Source organism: Lepidochelys kempii, chromosome 8 (genome assembly GCF_965140285.1).
Source record: "Lepidochelys kempii isolate rLepKem1 chromosome 8, rLepKem1.hap1, whole genome shotgun sequence".
In the NCBI taxonomy this organism is placed as follows: domain Eukaryota; kingdom Metazoa; phylum Chordata; order Testudines; family Cheloniidae; genus Lepidochelys; species Lepidochelys kempii.
In genome coordinates, this window is record NC_136387.1 from 42,138,598 (window position 1) to 42,158,420 (window position 19,823).

The 19,823-nt window shown below is 47.7% G+C and overlaps 1 protein-coding gene across 2 annotated transcripts in view; it reads right to left on the reverse strand.

Annotated features, from left to right (window-relative positions):
• UAP1 (UDP-N-acetylglucosamine pyrophosphorylase 1) overlaps positions 1–13,619 on the reverse strand; it is a 31,855-nt gene extending 18,236 nt beyond the window's left edge. For both annotated transcript variants that reach the window (XM_073356223.2, XM_073356222.2), the window contains exons 1-3: positions 13,134–13,619; positions 6,915–7,119; positions 490–665 (exon numbers count right to left, since the gene is read on the reverse strand). In XM_073356223.2, coding sequence (XP_073212324.2) covers positions 490–665; positions 6,915–7,119; positions 13,134–13,410 — 658 coding nt within the window. In that variant the 5' untranslated portion in view covers positions 13,411–13,619. The remainder of the gene's footprint in view (positions 1–489; positions 666–6,914; positions 7,120–13,133) is intronic.
• Between the last annotated feature and the right edge of the window lie 6,204 nt (positions 13,620–19,823).

Genomic DNA, 19,823 nt, shown 5'->3' on the forward strand with positions numbered 1-19,823 from the left:
TCCCTCAAATCTAACCTGGGAGATGTTCTGGGGTGAGGGAAGGGGTGTCCCTAGGCTGCAGTCTAACAAGCTCCTTCCCTCCCACTCAAAGCCTCTTCAGTCCAGCCATTTCTGCGACTCCCCTCTGCTCAAGATTAACCAGAGCAATACTGGAAATCCATGGGAAATTGGGGGAATGTTGCGGGATTTGGCACAGACCATGAAACGTTTTGTAAATTCTACAGGATTCCAAACAAAGCAATTCTGAATCTAAAAAACACCTGCGAGCTGCTGGCTACATGTGTCTGATGGAATTAGAATAAACTTTCAACCCACCGTGGTTTACCACACCTCCTCAAGGCTTCTTATCCCCATCACCCTCCAGATCTTACATTTGAGACCTTCCAGTCTGAATGATCTCGATGCCCTGTTCAAAGCCTTGCTGAATCTGGTCTGCTAGAGAAGTTTACTCCCTTAAACCCCCACTAATGGGATTTCAACAGCACAGACCTGGTGCCATGGAAACTTTGCTCTTCTCTTCCAGAAAAATCTTGCCATCAAACCCCATGGCAGGCAGCATCCCTTGCTGGAAAAAGATCACATTTTCCTGCTTTAAACCAAAGTAATTGTGCTTCATGAAGAACTCCTTTGTAGATTCCATTGTTCTGCCACTTGTCATGATGTACCTGCCACAGCAAGAAGAGAAAAACCCCAAGTAAATAGGGAGACAGACTCTGCTCCTGCCTGATCTTCACATAGGATTGTTTTTGAAGCCCATGTAGAGCACTCATGGGATAGAGAACAGGACCCCCTGGGATCAGGATGTATCACAGAACAGCTCTCACTCACGTGCGAATCACATGAACATTTCACCTCTGACCAATGAGCTCTCTGCAGCCACAGGTTTGGCAGCAATTGTCTGAGTGGCCATGTCAGGGTCCTAGGGAGCCCTGAGGCTGGTGCTGGTGGTCTCCATGAGCTGGGTAGAGCTCGTGGTTAGAACACATGCAGGGGGAAGCTGGATCTGCTGTGGTATGATCTACTGGCACTAGGGAGGATGAGGGCTAGCTGCACCAAGCCAGTGAGGAACCTCACAGGCCTTGAGCAACACTTCCACTGACAGTAATGGACTCTGGGACTCGCCAGCAGCAAAGCCTAATGTCTCAGGAGGGGCACTGATGCGGACATCAGGAGGAAGGATCCTTGCAAGGGTAAGAACAATACTCTTCTGATGGAAGGAAGGCTGGTGCTGCCTCCCCACTCTTCCTGGGGTCAGAGGAATCAGCTGTCTTGATCTTCCTTGAAAGGCTCATCCCCCACTGGCCATGTAATTCCATGACACCAAGGAGGAGTGTAGGGGACCTAGGGACACCAGCCTGCTCCTCTCCTTGGTGTTGGGCTTATCAATACACTTCCTCAGCCAAGCCCACACAGTTTGATACAAAGGTTTCTAACATGCTCCTTTGTGAACCTCCTTGAGCAGGGTTGGACAACGCTTTGCTGGGTAATTTGGCTGGAGGACTCTTTGTCAGCAAGCATCTAGCACTGCTGACTTACCGGCCCTTGAGCCTCCTCCAGCAGCAATGAGGCGTCTCCTGACCTTTTGGGATTCTGCTTGAATCGGCAGCACAGAGAACTAGAGGGATTATGGCTCAGGTTCTAGAAACACTAGCTATGGCTACCACGAATATGGTAAATCAGTGCTTGATGCTGGCCTCCCTGTATGCCCCAGCCAGGATACCAGAGTGTCAGACCCTAAGCAGAGACCAACTGTACAGGATGGGAGACTATCCCAGAGGCATGAGGATGCACAAGCAGCTTAAAAAGGCAGGGCCACAGTAGTGCCTGCAACCAGTGATTAGAAAAACCACTTTCAGAGAAGACTGAACTAACAAGAGGGAGCTAAACTAGATCAGTTCATCCTGTTACTTCCCTGGTCAAAGAGCAGCCACTTCAGAATGAAGGGCAACTGGTGCGATCCCCCTTTACACCCTTCAGTCCCAGCAGAAATGGTGGAAGTGCACTGTAGACCCATACACACTGCTCATTGGAAGTTTCTAACCCCCCTGGGCACGGACACTTTTAGAACATAAGAACGGCCCTACTGGGTCAGACCAAAGGTCCATCTAGCCCAGTATCCGGTCTTCCAACAGTGGCCAGTGCCAAGTGCCCCAGAGGGAATGAACAGAACAGGTAATCATAAAGTGAGTCATCCCATCGCTCATTCCCAGCTTCTGACAGACAGAGGGTAGGGACACCATCCCTGCCCATCCTGGCTAATAGCCACTGATGGACCTAACCTCCACTAATTTATCTAGTTCTTTTTTGAACCCTGTTATGGTCTTGGACATCGCAACATCCTCTGGCAAGGAGTTCCACAGGTTGACTGAACTGTGTGAAGAAATACTTCCTTTGATTTGTTTTAAACCTGCTGTCTATTAATTTCATTTGGTGACCCCTAGTTCTTGTGTTATGAGAAGTGGTAAACACTTCCTTATCTAGTTTCTCTACACTGTCATGATTTTATAGACCTCAATCATATCTCCCCTTAGCCGTCTCTTTTCCAAGCTGAAAAGTCCCTGTCTTGTTAATCTCTCTGCATACAGAAGCCATTCCATACCCCTAATCATTTTTGTTGCCCTTTTCTGAACCTTTTCCAATTTCAATATCTTTTTTGAGATGGGGCGACCACATCAGCACACAGTATTCAAGATGTGGGCATACCATGGATTTATATAGAGGCAATATGATATTTTCTGTCCTATTGTCTATCCCTTTCCTAATTATTCTCAGCATTCTGTTTGCTTTTTTGACTGCCGCTGAATACTCAGTGGATGTTTTCAGAGAACTATCCACGACTCCAAGATCTCTTTTTTGAGTGGTAGCAGCTAATTTAGACCCGCCCCATCCTCCATCATTTTATATGCATAGTTGGGATTATGCTTTCCAATGTGCATTACTTTGCATTTATAAACATTAAATTCATCCACCATTTTGTTGCCCAGTCACCCAGTTTTGAGAGATCCTTTTGTAGCTCTTTGCAGTCTGCCTGGGTCTTAACTATCTTTAGCAATTTTGTATCATCTATAAATTTGGCTACCTCACTGTTTACCCCTTTTTCCAGATCATTTATGAATATGTTGAACAGGACTGGCCCCAGAACAGACCCCTGGGGGACACCACTATTTACCTCTCTCCATTCTGAAAACTGACCATTTGTTTCATATCTTTTAAACTAGTTACCAATCCATGAGAGCACCTTCCTTCTTGTCCCGTGGCAACTTACTATGCTTAAGAGCCTTTGGTGAGGGACTTTGTCAAAGGCTTTCTGCAAAGCAAAGTACACTATATCCACTGGATCCCCTTGATCGCTGACCCCCTCAGAGAATTCTAGTATATTGGTGAGGCATGATTTCCCTTTACTAAAACTATGTTGACGCTTCCTCAACAAATTATGTTCATCTAGAAATCTGACAATATTGTTCTTTTAAAGTGTCAACCAGTTTGCCCGGTACTGAAGTCAGGCTTACAGGTCTGTAATTGCCGGGATCACCTCTGGGGCCATTTTTAAAAATTGGCATCACATTAGCTATCCTCCAGTCATCTGGTACAGAAGCTGATTTAAATGATATCTTACAGACTACGGTCAGTAGTTCTGAAGGAACTCAAATGTGAAATTGCAGAACTCTTGAGAGAATACCATCTGGTCCTGGTAACTTATTGATGTTTAATATATCAATTTGTTCCAAAACCTCCATGAATGATACCACAATCTGGGACAGTTCCTCAGATCTGTCACCTAAAAAGAATGGCTCAGGTTTGGGAAATCTCCCTCACATCCTCAGCCGTGAAGACCAATGCAAAGAATTAATTTAGTTTCTCTGCATTGGCCTTATCCTTGAGTGCTCCTTTAGCACCTCGATGGCTATTATTTTTTTGAGTCTTTGGCTAACTGTTCCTCAAATTATTTTTTGGCCTCCTAATTGTATTTGTACACTTTGTTTGCCAGTGTTTATGCTCCTTTCTATTTTCCTCACTAGGATTTAACTTCCACTTTTTAAAGGATGCCTTTTTGCTTCTCACTGCTTCTTCTACTTTGTTGTTGAGCCACAGTAGCTCTTTTTTGGTTCTCTTACTATGTTTTTTAATTTCGGGTATACATTTAAGTTGAGCCTCTATTATGGGGTCTTTAAAAAGTTTCCACGCAGCTCACAGAGATTTCACTTTTGGCACTATACCCTTTAATTTCTGTTTAATCTTCTCATTTTTGTGTAGTGCCCCTTTCTGAAATTAAATGCTACAGGGTTGGGCCACTGTGGTGTTTTTCCTGCCACAGAGATATTAAATGTAATTATATTATGGTCACTATTACCAAGAAATCCAGCTACAGTCACCTCCTGGACCAGATCCTGTGCTTCACTTAGGACTAAAACAAGAATTGCCTCTCCTCTGGTAGGTTCCAGGACCAGCTGCTCCAAGAAGCAGTCATTTAAGGTGTCTAGAAACTTTCTCTCTGCATGCCGTCCTCAGATGACATGTACCCACTCAGTATGGGGATAATTAATAATGGGGGATTTCAGTTATTATTGAGTTTTTTTAGGTTAATAGCCTCTCTAATCTGCCTGAGCATTTCAGTCACTATCACCATCCTGGTCAGGTGGTTGGTAATATAGCCCTTCCACTATATTGCCAGGAGGAAGGGGAGCTGGGGGGTACAGCAGCTGCTGTTCTCCGGCCACCAAGCTCCAAAGGCAGTGCAGCCACCAGCAGTAATACAGAAGTAAGGGTGGCAATACCATGAGTATGCTCCTGTGAGCATCTACAGTAATTTGCTATCACTTCTGGGGGGAGGTCATCACAGCCTGAAATATTGAAACCAGTTTTAAATGATACCTTACAATGCATACTTTGTAGATTGCGAACAAAGGTGTATATTCCGTCTACACTGGAATGAGATACCCATGGCTGGCCCATGCCAGCTGACTCAGGTTCATAGGGCTCAGGCTGTGGGACCATTTAATCACAATGTAGATGTTCTGGTTTGCGTTGCAGCCCAAGCTCTGGGACCATCCCATCTTGCAGGCCCGACAGCCTGAGCCAGCTAGCATGAGCCAGCCACAGGTTTTTAATTGCAGTGTAGACATACTCACATACCTCCTGAACTCAGACACCGGACATATGATTTGGAGAGCAGCTCTTTGACAAGGCTCATCATCCCCACCCATGAGAGTGATGGCCCAGAAAGGTCACAGTCCACATCCTTCTTGAGCAAGGCTAGGAGGACCAAGCTTAAAGACCAAGGCAGAAGAGAAACAATGGCAGACACCCATCTCCCCCACCCAGAGGGGAGTGGACTGAGGCCTAGGTCTACACATAAAAATTAGATTGATCTAGCTACCGCATTCAGGACTATGACGACAATTTCTCACCCTGAGCACAATGGTTAGGTCGATCGAGCTACTGCCTCTCAGAGGTGGATTTAGCTACATTGACATAGAAAGTGTCTACACTATAGCACTACAGTGGCACAGCTGTGTCGCTGTAGCACAGATATACCCTTAGAAGAAGGCTTATAATGGAAGTCTGATTGCAACCTTAACTATGGCATTACAATTCATAACTCAACACTTTGCCTGTGTATAGGGTCTTTCAGTCTCCACTGCCTTGCAGAACAACTTAGATGGGCAGACTCTGACCACAGCTACATTAAGGCAATTCACCGACATGACTGCCTCGATGCTGTATCACCAGTGCAAACCTCTAAAGCAGACATTGCACCAGTGCAGCTTAACCTGGCAATTTAATGAGAGCACAGCCTCAGCATAGGCTACTTTCTGTATGGGCACACCATGTCTTCATTAGGGCTTTGTGCTGGTGTATACCATTATACAGGTTAGACAAACACCTGTCAGGAATGATCTAGATCAGTCATTGCCAACCTTTTTAAGCACATGATCACTTTTTGAATTAAAGTGCAACCCAGGATCTACCCTGCCCTTTCCCCAAGGCCCCACCTCACTCCCTCCACCCCCCACTGCTTGCTCTCCCCCACCCTCACTCACTTTCACCAGGCTGGGGCAGAAGGTTGGGGTACAGGCTCCAGGCTGGGGCCAAGGGGTTCGGAGTGTGGGAGGGGCCTCAGAGGGGGCTCAGGCAGGGGATGAGATGCAGGAGAGGGTTTGGGGTGCTGGCTCCAGGAAGGGCTCAGGGCTGGGGCAGGGGTGTGTGGGCTCACACCAGGCAGCGCTTACCTCAGGCGGCAGCGCAATAGAGCTAAGACAGGCTCCCTGCCTGCCCAGGCCCCCACTACTCCTGGAAGCTGCCAGCACATCCCGGGGGGGGGGGGGGGGGGGGTCTGGAGGGGTGTGAACGTGGCTCTGCGTGCTGCCCCTCCCTGCAGGCACCACCACCACAGCTCCCATTGGTCGCAGTTCCCTGTTCCTGGCCAATAGGAGCTGCAGGGGCAGGGAGGCGCAGCGCCCGGAGACCCCCTTTCCCTTCACCTCCCCATCCCCCAAACGCAGGGACATGCCAGCTGCTTCTAGGAGTGGCGCTCGGCCAGTGCAAGCAGGGAGCCTGCCTCAGCCCTGTCAAACTTTTAGCAGCTGGAGACTGCAGTTGACTCGCAGAGGCTCTGTGATCGACCAGTTGATCACAATCTACCGGTTGGTGACCACTGGTCTAGGTAATACTTAGTCCTGCCATGAGTGCAGGGGACTGGACTAGATCACCTCCTGAGGTCCTTTCCAGTCCTATGATTCTATACCACTGCTGACTGCCTTCATGTAGGAAAGGCCAAGGCAAAGATTAGTTACCATGCCCAAGTTTACACAAAGGAAATAGAGCCAGGACCAGAATCTAGAACTCTCCCCCAGCCCCCTGCTGCAGACAAACCAGATTACTATCAGGATGGACTGACAATGCACACCCCTTACCATGGAATGACACACTTAGTGCCATGCTGTTTTTCAGCCAGCTGCTGCAGTTTCAGGATGCGTTCTGCTTGGATCTGGAAGAGTGTTTTGTGGGATGGCAACCCAACATCGTACATTCCCTTGGGATAAGAAACACCCAGTCTCGTTCCCTGTCCACCAGCTAGGAGGAGGACAGCTACTTTGCTCTGAGAAATCTGATGGAGACCTAAAGAAAGAAAGAAAAAAAGAATGACCAGAAGCTTTCCCCTTGCAGAGTGGAAGCCATGTGATGCCTTCCAGTTTATGAACAATATCGTTGGAACCATAATCCTCCAACACCCAAGCTGGCTGGCTCTGGGGAGGAAGGCAGCACAGCCAATCCCAGTTAAACAAAGGCTCTCTGGTTACTGGCAGGGGGACAGGATGGTCTGAGAGAACATGTGTACTGCTCTGACTGGCTCAGTCACAGCAAAGGAGCTCTGTCTGAACGAGACAAGAATGATCTGCAGAGCGGCCCCAACAGGGCTAAACTAAGTTCTGGGCATGCTTGTGGTGTTTACACCCCACCCTTCTTGAAAAACACCCCGCTCCTGTCTGCCAGGATCACACCACTCCACCCAGGAGTGGCATTGCGGAGGGGCAGAGAGATTATCCTTTGGGGTACAGAAGCTCAGCTGGCAGTTTCATGTAGTAAATGTGCTGGAGGGATCTTCAAATCATCCTGTTGCAGGAGTGTAATCCAGGCTCAGCCAAGTCTCTTTAGATTTCTATTTACCCCCAAATCATTGGGATCCACAGTGCTGGGCTTCACAGGACCAGGAAAACAGTTGTCCTCAACTCCCAGGTTTTACAGAGATCACAAGGACAGCCTAGACCACTGACACATGTGACTCACTCCGAGTGTCTCCTGCAGATCTCAGTGTTTTAACATGTGCTGCAGATTTAGTTAGCCACTGAGGATGCTTTTACTATGTTATAAGCCAACTGTAGCTAATAAAATACATGGTCAGTCATTTTGCTGTGAGACTATATCTAGATATATAAAAAGCAAATATTCTTCATACTGTTTAGCGTGTATTCACTGGTTCATTAGCGGTAGTACTATATACTCGTTTAGGGTGGCTCTTCTGAGTAATGCTGATCACCAATTTGGCTCCTGAACCACTGATGTCAGAGTACCACTAGCACAGACTAACCACATCATAAGGAGTGGCAAGAGGGGGCCAACCCAGAGTGTGTTCAAAGTATTCTACAAACATTAACTGTAACCCTCAGACCCCTTGTGAGGTACCTGGCTTTATCTTCATTGGGGATTTGCCCAAGGACAGAAAGTAGGGAGGGGAGTAGAGTCAAGATCATAATTCCCAGACTCAGATTTCTGGCCCAGACCTTAATCCCTTAGACAATGGTGCCTCATCTAAGGTAACTTGCCAGACTGCATGTAACACGGATAAGGAACCTGTGCATTCCTATTGCCCAACCTGCATTTCAGTTATGCACCCTTCTTGTTGCACCAGTGTAGATTTTTGTATTTAATGACACCCCACGCCCCCAAATACTGTATTAGTTACAGAATTGAGTAGGTAAATTAAAATAATCAAGGTTGCACAGTTAACATTGAATTTTTCCTATTTGAAAGTTTAGAAAGGAATTCAACAAACAAAAGGAAGACAGAAAGAAGGGAAAGAGTACATGTGTGTTGCATTAGAGAGAAGCATGGCCTAAACATATTAATGAATGGGAGCCACGAATGCTGGCATTCTAATCCCAGTTCCGACAGCAGCTTGGGTAAATCTGTACCTCATTTATTCCCCCCTCCATTCCCATATCCCAGTACACATCCTCTCATCTCACAAGAGTTGGTATAACTGCTGTTTTGTAGCTGCATAGTGAAAGATACTCAGCATTTAGAGTATTACAAGAATGTCAAGAATTAGGAGTGCTAGGTTGTATGTGGGGCCAAGATATGAAGCAGTTATTCACAGGGGGTTTGTATATGCCAGATGTTGCACAGCTGGACAGTTCTATCAGAATAGCTTCAGCAACAGAATGTGCTCAGTTGTATAGCATACATGTGTGGCTCCACTCCCAAGTCTGATCATTCAAGACAGTTCTGAACTCGTGCACAGAAGTTCAGATCTTCAAGCAATGTCCAAACAGGTGATGTGACAACCCAAAGAAGAGAATTTAAAGTTACAAATAACTGGAAATTTTGGGATTTATATAGTACTGTTATGAATAGTCTTTAAGTCTAAATTTTTTTTTTACTATGGGAGCCTAAATAGGTGCTTATGGCAGACTAGTTATCAACAGGATTTGTGGTGCAGGGTTCATCTTCAATAGGAGTTTCAATCTTCAGCACTTCATAAAATGTAAGCAATTAATTAGGTGCCCACCCCACGCACGAAGACATTGGCCCTTGCCTCTTTAGCTGTGCCACAATGTAATTGAAGAGTTTGGGTTTCACCTCATGTCACGAGCCTCCAAACAATGGTAAAAGTAAATTCAAATACATTTCAATTTAGAAAACTGCAACCATTTTTTCAAACCAACAGAGACTGTTTTTCATGTAGTATGCCCATTGGCTAAGCATGTTGTGATGTCTGCACCTGGATTTTCTATCTGCAAAAATGTTTGTCTCCCTCTTCGCAAACAAAGTGGTTGGACCAATTCACAGAAGTTAATTTTCCAAGAAGGTTTCAGTCAAGTTAAATTTCAGCAAAAAAGGGGGAAAAAAAGCTTTTGGAAGAGTAAAAGCATTCAAATAAGGCAAAGCTGAACCGAACCAGTCAATTTTATGCAGCTAAGTTGTGCTCTTTTCAAACTGTGCCTACATTTACAGGACAGCTACCTAGAATAGTGCACAATAAAGAATCCACAATGGCATTTTCAAACCAATTTCCACATATTTTTAGACTAGTAGCTCTCACTGAGGAACATCCATTTAAATTTCAGAGTTGTGTGTGTGACTTTTTTGTATATGATTAGTGTCCAGATTCTCCTACCTTCCTGATGGAAAAGTAGGTCACCCTCTTGATACAGCTACCCCAAACCCCAGTTTGGCCCAGAAGAGTTTAGAAAGTTGCAAGTTTCTACAGACAGGCATTTATAATGAAAAGCATTTTGCAACATTAGAGCTTTCTCCATCAGCAAAAGCGGTATGGCTGTTTTTCCTGATAGCCTTTATAGCAAACAGCTGAGAGTTTACAATGAGCCTCCAAAGGTCAAATGCTTCCTGGATAACTTCCTGCTTGGACTCATGCCTTAAACTTGTTTTAAAACATCTGTTAAGGAATGGAACAAAGGGTGCTGCACATATTGAGGTGTACATGCATAGTAACTAGCATGTCAATGAAAATTTAGTAGTCTGTTCAGTTATTCTCTCCCAACTTTACCCAGCCACACCACAGTGTCTCATCGAGAGAGCAAATAAAACAAGTAGGGCCAAAGTGTCCCCCATACTCTTTGGGCACTAGTTGTGTTTAGATACATTAATGCCAACTCTTATGGCACATTCCATCAGTCAATCTGAAAATGTGTTGCAAAGGTGACCAGTATCATGGTCCTCCTGTTACAGATGGGGATATGGAGGCACAAAGAGGGAAAAAATCAATTCACCCAGATCACCCAGCAACAGAGCTGGGACCAACACTCCGCTCCCTCAAGTCTCAGGGAAATGCTCTACCCACTACATTTAAGTGTAAGCTTTATTGTTCTATTAGGTTTCAGAGGAACAGCCGTGTTAGTCTGTATTCGCAAAAAGAAAAGGAGTACTTGTGGCACCTTAGAGACTAACCAATTTTAGTCTCTAAGGTGCCACAAGTACTCCTTTTCTTATTGTTCTATTACTGTCTTATAGCAGCTACAAGACTCATTTCACAATCACTCCTGCTGTCTCTTTATCTAATCTATCATGCCAATTCTAGCCTTACTAGGGAGGTCTACTTTCTCTGATATGCAGCGTTAATGCTGCATTTTCACACATAGGTGCAGTATTTGAAGGCAGCAGATCTTAGTAACACTCAAGTATCAGGGGTAGCAATGTTAGTCTGTATCCACAAAAACAAGGAGTCTGGTGGCACCTTAAAGGCTAACAGATTTATATGAGCATAAGCTCAGCGGCACTGCTATGGGTACCCACATGGCCCCACAGCATGCCAACATTTTTATGGCTGACTTAGAACAATGCTTCCTCAGCTCTCGTCCCCTAGCACCCCTCCTCTACTTGCGCTACATTGATGACATCATCAGATGGACCCACAGGAAGGAGGCCCTTGAAGATTTCCACCCCACCATCAATCTCAGCCTGGACCAGTCCACACAAGAGATCCACTTCCTGGATACTACAGTGCAAATAAGCGATGGTCACAACCACCACCCTATACCGGAAACTTACTGACCGTTATACTTACCTACATGCCTCCAGCTTCCATCCAGGACACATCACACGATCCATTGTCTACAGCCAAGCCCTAAAATACAACCAAATTTGCTCCAATCCCTCAGACAGAGACAAAACACCTACAAGATCTTTATCAAGCAGTCTTAAAACAATACCCACCTGGGGAAGTGAGGAAACAGATTGACAGAGCGAGACTGGTACCCAGAAATCACCTACTACAGGACAGGCCCAACAAGGAAAACAACAGACCACCACTGGCCATCACGTACAGCCCCCAGCTAAAACCTCTTCAGCACATTATCAGTGATCTACAACCTATCCTGGAAAACAATCCCTCACTCTCCCAGACCTTGGGAGACAGGCCAGTCCTTACTTACAGACAGCCCCCCAACCTGAAGCAAATACTCACCAGCAACTACACACCACAGAAATACTAACCCAGGTACCAATGCCTGTAGCAAACCTTGTTGGCTACTCTGTCCCCTTATCTGTTTTAGTAAGGCCATCAGAGGACCCAACCACATCAGCCACACCATCAGAGGTTCATTCACTTGCATGTCTACTAATGTGATATATGCCATCACGTGCCAGCAATGCCCCTCTGCCATGTACATTGGCCAAACCAGCCAGTCCCTATGTGAAAGAATAAATGGACACCAATCAGGACATTAGGAATCGTAACATACACTTCAATCTTCCTGGACATTCTATAACAGATTTGAAAGTAGCTATACTTGAACCAAAAAAAACTTCAGAAACAGACTTCAAAGAGAAACAGCAGAACTAAAATTTATTTGCAAATTTAACACCATTGATTTGGGCTTGAATAGGAACTAGGAGTGGCTGGCTCATTATAGAAGCAGCTTTGCCTCTCCTGGAATTGACACTTCCTCATCTATTGTTGGGAGTGGACTACATCTACCCTGATCGAATTGGCCCTGTCAGCACTGGTTCTTCACTTGTGAGGTAATGCCCTTCTCTTTATCATCAGTTTATTTATGTCTGCATCTGTAATTTTCACTCCATGTAGTGGAAGTGGGATTTTTACCCACAAAAGCTTATGCTCAAAGACTAACAGATCTATTTAAGGTGCCACCAGACTCCTTGTTGTTTTAGTTAATACTACAAACTCTGCTTCCATTAAAACCCTCCCCCAGTTTTCACACACCACTTCCTGAGGGTTCTGTTGTGGCTAAGATTACATGCCTGGGCTCAGTCCACAGTGATGTGTCTTCCATTGGGCCACATCCATGTGCCAGCTTGCACTACTGGTGAGGGGGAAGGATCATTAGTATCTAACCCCCCCCCCCCCCCGCCTTTACAGCACAATGTTCTTCAGTTCAGCTGGGTTTGATATTTGTGTGCAAATGCGAAGCGCCACAAGCATGTGACTGGCCCTCACGGAGAAGCAGCCACTTGAACAAGTTTAAACGTATTTAAATGAATTTAATACGTATTTAATGAAATCTGAAATCAAGAATTTAAAGAAAGCAGCTTGTGCCCAGCGCAAGCTTTTCGGGCCCCAGGGTCTGTCACTGATCGCAGTGCAGCACTCGGGAGAGGGGCTCCCAGGCACAGCGGCTGTGAAGGGTTTGCTCTGAGCGCACCGCCGGCGCGGCACCACGCAGCTGCGAGCGGGGACAGCAGAGCCCTCCGCTCCCCCCGCACCGGGCCGCGGGCAGCGCCACCCCAAGGGGCTCCCTCCCGCCAGACGCTAAGCAGCGCCCCCAGGCCAGGAGCCAGCCTGGCCCGCCGGGGGAAGGAAGCGCCCGGCGCTGCCCCCAGGGCCAGGGGCACCCGTGGCAGGCTGCTGGGGAGGAACGCCCGCCAGCCCGTACCTTCGCGCTCCCACTCGGGGAGCCGGCCCACGTCGCGGGTGGCGCTGCCCAGCACGGCCCGCGGCAGTGCCTCCATCCGCCCGTCCACCTTGTCGCGGCCGGCCGCGCCCGTGCCCTCTATGGCCCGACGGAAGCTGGAGCCCAGCGCCTCGCAGTCCAGACCCTCCAGCTCCTCGCGCAGCGCCCGCCGCTCCGCGCCGCCCAGCTCGGCCCAGAAGCGCAGCAGGTGGCTCTGCCCGGCCGCGGCCAGCCGGCGGCGCAGCACCTCGGGCTCCATGGGCAGGGAGCGCCCGGCAACCCCAGCCCGGGAACTCACGGCCCCCAACCAGCATGCACCTCCCGCCCGGCTACCGCTGCTGCTGCCGCCGCTGCCTCCGCCCCTGCCCACCAGCGACCACGCTTCCCGCTACCGCCCTCATATAGGCGGCTGTACCCTGCCCCCCAGCGCCACCAATCGCTGGGCTCAGGAGCCGCCTGTCTCGCCGCGTCCGCCAGGACCACGACGCGCCCACTGGCCCTGACGTCATGGTCGGCGGCGGAGACGCGATCCTAATGGCCGAGAGCCCGCGAAGGGCGGAGTCACAGCCACTTCCGCCCAATCTCTTTCTGGGGCACGTGGCAGGCCCCAGCGTATGCGGGTGTGGGCCACTCCAGTCCTCCGCCAACTCCGCAGCTGTTTGCCATGGTGATGTTTGTGATGTCACATACACTCTACGTAGCCGAGTCGTGGGGAAAGCAAAGGGAGAATCCTCAGCACTTTCTCCCAGCCACGTCTCCCATCACCCCTCCCGCATCCATTCCCCTCCCCCACAGCACCGCTTCCTACTCCCTCTTCCACTCCCCTCCCTCACTGCATTGCTCCCACGCAACCCTCTTCCCCGCCCCCACAGCACCTCTCCCTGCTCCCACCCAGTCCTTTCCCCCTCCACTCCCCCAACAAGACCTCTCCCTGCTCCCACCCAGCCCCTCTCTTCCCCTCTGTGCTCCCCCACAGCACCGCTTCCTACTCCCACCCAACCTCTCCCTCTTCCACTCCCCTCCCTCACTGCATTGCTCCCACGCAACCCTCTTCCCCGCCCCCACAGCACCTCTCCCTGCTCCCACCCAGTCCTTTCCCCCTCCACTCCCCCAACAAGACCTCTCCCTGCTCCCACCCAGCCCCTCTCTTCCCCTCTGTGCTCCCCCACAGCACCGCTTCCTACTCCCACCCAACCTCTCCCTCTTCCACTCCCCTCCCTCACTGCATTGCTCCCACGCAACCCTCTTCCCCGCCCCCACAGCACCTCTCCCTGCTCCCACCCAGTCCTTCCCCTCTCCACTCCCCCCACAGCACCTCTCCCTGCTCCCATCCAACCCCTCCCCCTTCCACTTCCTTCCCACCACAGCACCGCTCCCTGCCCCCACCCAACCCCTCCCTCCTCCACTCCCCATCCTTCACAGCACCACTCCCTATTCCCACCCAACCCTTCCCCTCCCGCACTGTGTCGCTCCCTGCTCCCACCCAAACCCTCCACCCTCCACTCCCCTCCCTCCACAGCACTGCTCCCTGACCCCACCACACCCTTAAAGCAGCACTCAAAGACAATAAGGCCATTGCTGAGAAACTAAATTAATTCTTTGCATCCGTCTTCACGGCTGAGAGTGTGAGGGAAATTCCCAAACCTGAGCTATTCTCTTTAGGTGACAAATCTGAGGAACTGGCCCAGATTGAGGTGCTATTAGAGGATGTTTGGAACAAATTGATAAACTAAACAAAAAGAAAAGGAGTACTTGTGGCACCTTAGAGACTAACCAATTTATTTGAGCATGAGCTTTCGTGAGCTACAGCTCACTTCATCGGATGCAACTATAGCTCACTGTAGCTCACGAAAGCTCATGCTCAAATAAATTGGTTAGTCTCTAAGGTGCCACAAGTACTCCTTTTCTTTTTGCGAATACAGACTAACACGGCTGTTACTCTGATAAACTAAACAGTAATAAGTCACCAGGACCTGATGGTATTCACCCAAGAGTTCTGAAGGAATTCAAATGTGAAACAGCAGAACTACTAACTGTAGTCTGTAACCTATCATTTAAATTAGCTTCTGTACCAAACGACTGGAGGATAGCTAATGTGACACCAATTTTTACAAAGGGCTCATAGATTAACATAATTTGTTGGGGAAGAGTCAACATGGTTTTTGTAAAGGGAAATCATGGCTCACCAATCTCCAAGAACTCTTTGAGGGGATCCGCAAGCATGTGGACAAGGGTGATCCAGTAGACATACTGTAATCAGGAAGGCCAAATCACACTTGGAGTTGCAGCTAGGAAGAGATGTTAAGAGTAACAAGAAGGGTTTCTTCAGGTATGTTAGCAACAAGAAGAAAACCAAGGAAAGTGTGGGCCCCTTACTGAATGAGGGAGACAACCTAGTGACAGAGAATGTGGAAAAAGCTAATGTACTCAATGCTTTTTTTGCCTCTGTCTTCACAAACAAGGTCAGCTCCCAGACTACTGCACTGGGCAGCACAGCATGGGGAGGAGGTGATCAGCCCTCTGTGGAGAAAGAAGTGGTTCGGGACTATTTAGAAAAGCTGGACGAGCACAAGTCCATGGGGCCAGATGTGGTGCATCCGAGGGTGCTAAAGAAATTGGCGGATGTGATTGCAGAACCATTAGCCATTATCTTTGAAAACTCATGGAGATCAGGGGAGGTCCCGGACGACTGGAAAAAGGCTAATGTAGTGCCCATCTTTAAAAAAGGGAAGAAGGAGGATACTGGGAACTACAGACCAGTCAGCCTCACCTCAGTCCCTGGAAAAATCATGGAGCAGGTCCTCAAGGAATCAATGCTGAAGCACTTAGAGGAAAGGAAAGTGATCAGGAACAGTCACCATGGATTCACCAAGGGCAAGTCATGCTTGACTAACCTAATTGCCTTCTATGACAAGATAACTGGCTCTGTGGATGAGGGGAAAGCAGTGGACGTGTTATTCCTTGACATTAGCAAAGCTTTTGATGCGGTCTCCCACAGCATTTTTGCCAGCAAGTTAAAGAAGTATGGGCTGAATGAATGGACTAAAAGGTGGATAGAAAGCTGGCTAGATCATCAGGCTCAATGGGTAGTGATCAATGGCTCCATATCTAGTTGGCAGCCGGAATCAAACGGAGTGCCCCAAGGGTCGGTCCTGGGGCCGGTTTTGTTCAATATCTTCATTAATGATCTGAAGGATGGCATGGACTGCACCCTCAGCAAGTTTGCAGATGACACTAAACTGGGAGGAGTGGTAGATTCGCTGGAGGGTAGAGACAGGATACAGAGGGACGTAGACAAATTAGAGGATTGGGCCAAAAGAAATCTGATGAGGTTCAACAAGGACAAGTGCAGAGTCCTGCACTTAGGACGGAAGAATCCCATGCACTGCTACAGACTGGGGATCGAGTGGCTAGGCAGCAGTTCTGCAGAAAAGGACCTAGGGGTTACAGTGGACGAGAAGCTGGATATGAGTCAACAGTGTGCCCTTGTTGCCAAGAGAGCTAAAGGCATGTTGGGCTGTATAAGTAGGGGCATTGCCAGCAGATCGAGGGACATGATCGTTCCCCTCTATTCGACATTGGTGAGGCCTCATCTGGAGTACTGTGTCCAGTTTTGGGCCCCACACTACAAGAAGGTTGTGGAAAAATTGGAAAACATCCAGCGGAGGGCAACTGGAAAATGATTAGGGGACTGGAACACATGACTTATGAGGAGAGGCTGAGGGAACTGGGATTGTTTAGTCTGCGGAAGAGAAGAATGTGGGGGGATTTGATAGCTGCTTTCAACAACCTGAAAGGGGATTCCATAGAGGATGCATCTAGACTGTTCTCAGTGGTAGCAGATGATAGAACAAGGAGTAGTGGTCTCAAGTTGCAGTGGGTGAGGTCTAGGTTGGATATTAGGAAAAACTTTTTCACGAGGAGGGTGGTGAAGCACTCGAATGCATTACCTAGGGAGGTGGTTGAATCTCCTTCCTTTGAGGTTTTTAAGGTCAGGCTTGACAAAGCCCTGTCTGGGATGATTTAGTTGGGGATTGGTCCTGCTTTGAGCATGGGGTTGGACTAGATGACCTCCTGAGGTCCCTTCCAACCCTGATATTCTATGATTCTATGATACTTAGATTTTCAGAAAGCCTTTGACTAGGTCCCTCATCAAAGGCTCTTATGCAAAGTAAGCTGTCATGGGATAACAGAGAAGGTCCTCTAATGGATTGGTAACTGGTTAATGTTAGGGGGCTTATTCCTTCACCCACTTACTTCCCTGGTCCTTCTCGCATGAACAGAGAGCAACAATACCCGAAGTCCAAAGGTGCAAACAATTCGATGTTTATTGGGGTGAACTTCCAGCAAGCATGATTCCAGTTTCCTTCCTTAGTTTCCTCCTTCCCAGCTCTGACACCACAGAGCCTTACACCTGTGTCCCTGTTCCCATTACTACCCTTAGCCAAACATGATTCCAATTTTCTTACCCCCATTCCCTGTTCCCATTTTCCACACCCACATGCCCATGCCCACCCCCACCCCCACCCACACCCAGTCACTTCCTCATTGACTACAGATTATATAGTAAAACTTGAGTTCTGCTTAGCTATACCTTAACCAATCATTTTCCTGAAATTTAACTAACCAATCCTAACATATTGTAACATGATTATGTAACCAATTATATCCCACCACCTTAATTAGTTTACACCCAGCAAAATTAATTATACAGCAGACAGGAACAATCACAGAACCAGACAGAGATTATACAGACAAACAATAGCAAAGTGGGAACTACAATGACAAGACAACACAGAAGTGAGGATTTCACATCCCAGCTATTGATAAGTGAGTTCTTGCCAGACAGGATGCTATCAAACTAAGTTTCCTTTTACATTTTCTAGGCACTTCCCTTTCTCTGGAGGTGATAGGAACTATCAGGACAGGATTGTATTCGTAACAGCCGAATAGCACCTTATTTCAGTGTGACTAGTTTGGAATGTGAGGATGTGACTGTTTGCTTCCCAGCTTATGGCTGCCTCTGCTGCTTAGCCAAAGGCCTTAGCCTAAGAACAGGGCCTCAGACTGTCACAGTAAGAGAAGGCCCTTACACCAGCAGGCAGTGATTTTGATTCTTTCTTTTATACCTCTATCACTAGCCTAAATTCTTAGAGTATAGGCCTTTAAAGACAGGCCTGAATATCTATATCCTAACAGTTAACAGATAGGAAACAAAGGGTAGGAATAAATTGTCAGTTTCATAATGGAGAGAGGGGGTCTGTACTGTACTGGGACCAATCCTATTCCATTTATTCATAAATAATCTGGAAAAAGGGGTAAACAATGAGGTGGCAAAATTTGCAGATGATACAAAACTACTCAAGATAGTTAAGTCCAAAGCAGACTGCGAAGAGCTACAAAAGGATCTCACAAAACTGGGTGACTAGGCAACAAAATGACAGATGAAATTCAATATTGATAAATGCAAAGTAATGCACATTGTAAAACATAATCCCAACTATACGTATAAAATGATAGAGTCTAAATTAGCTGTTACCACTCAAGAAAGAGATAGTCATTGTGATAGTTCTCTGAAAACATCCACTCAATGTGCAGTGACAGTTAAAAAAGCACGCAGAATGTTGGGAATCATTAAGAAAGGGATATATATGTACTGCAGATGTGCCCCCCCCCAACCATCTCAAAAAAGATATATTGGAATTGGAAAAGGTTCGGAAAAGGCCAACAAAAATGATTAGGGGTATGGAACGGCTTCCATATGAGGAGAGATTAATAAGACTGGGACTTTTCATCTTAGAAAAGAGGAGACTAAGTGGGGGATATGATAGAGGTGTATAAAATCATGAGCAGTGTGGAGAAAATAAATGAGGAAGTGTTACTCTATTTACTGTAACTCTTGTTCTGCTTCATTTCCCCCTGCCCTTCCATGTCCCCCACTTGGTCTACTTATGGCATGTCTGACCTTTCACTGTGAGTCTTTGGGGACTGGACCAATTCTTTACATGGACAACACCTGGCACACTTCGGGCATTCAGACAGAACTGAACACCCATTTCTGAGGAGGAGCGCATAGCCAACGGTTCTTGTCAAACAGCCTCCTTGCCGTGCTATAGGGTTACATTTAATCCAGCCACCAGGCTACAGAGTTTGGACCTGAGCTTTTCATTCTGGCCCAACTGTAACTCAGACTATTGCAGCCAAGGAACCTGCAGCAGGGCCCATTACAAACATGGGTGAGCCATGACCTCAGCCAGGGAGAGGGCGGTGGTGTCTGTGTCATGAATGAGCCATCTACAGCAGTGATCTCAGGGGAAGGATGGGTGGGGCCCTGCAATGTGCATAGCTACAAGCGGCTGTGTAACAAACAAACCCCACTGCAGCCCAGTTCCTGTCAGGGATGTGCAGCCAGTCTGGGTGTGTGGCCATACCCCATCACTGTTGGCCTGTGCCATTCCACCCAGTCCCTTCCCTTCAACTTTGTCACACTACCATTTCACATCGTGCCCCAGCACTTCATTCTCATTCACCCCCACATCCCACAGCCCAGCATTTAGTACCTAGCCCCTGCACCATCCCTGTATTTTCTGCCTCCTAATCTTTAGAAGTTGCCCCCTCTTTCTCCATCCTGCAATGTAGGGTTTGGGGGTTCCTGGAGAGTTCCTTCCTCCA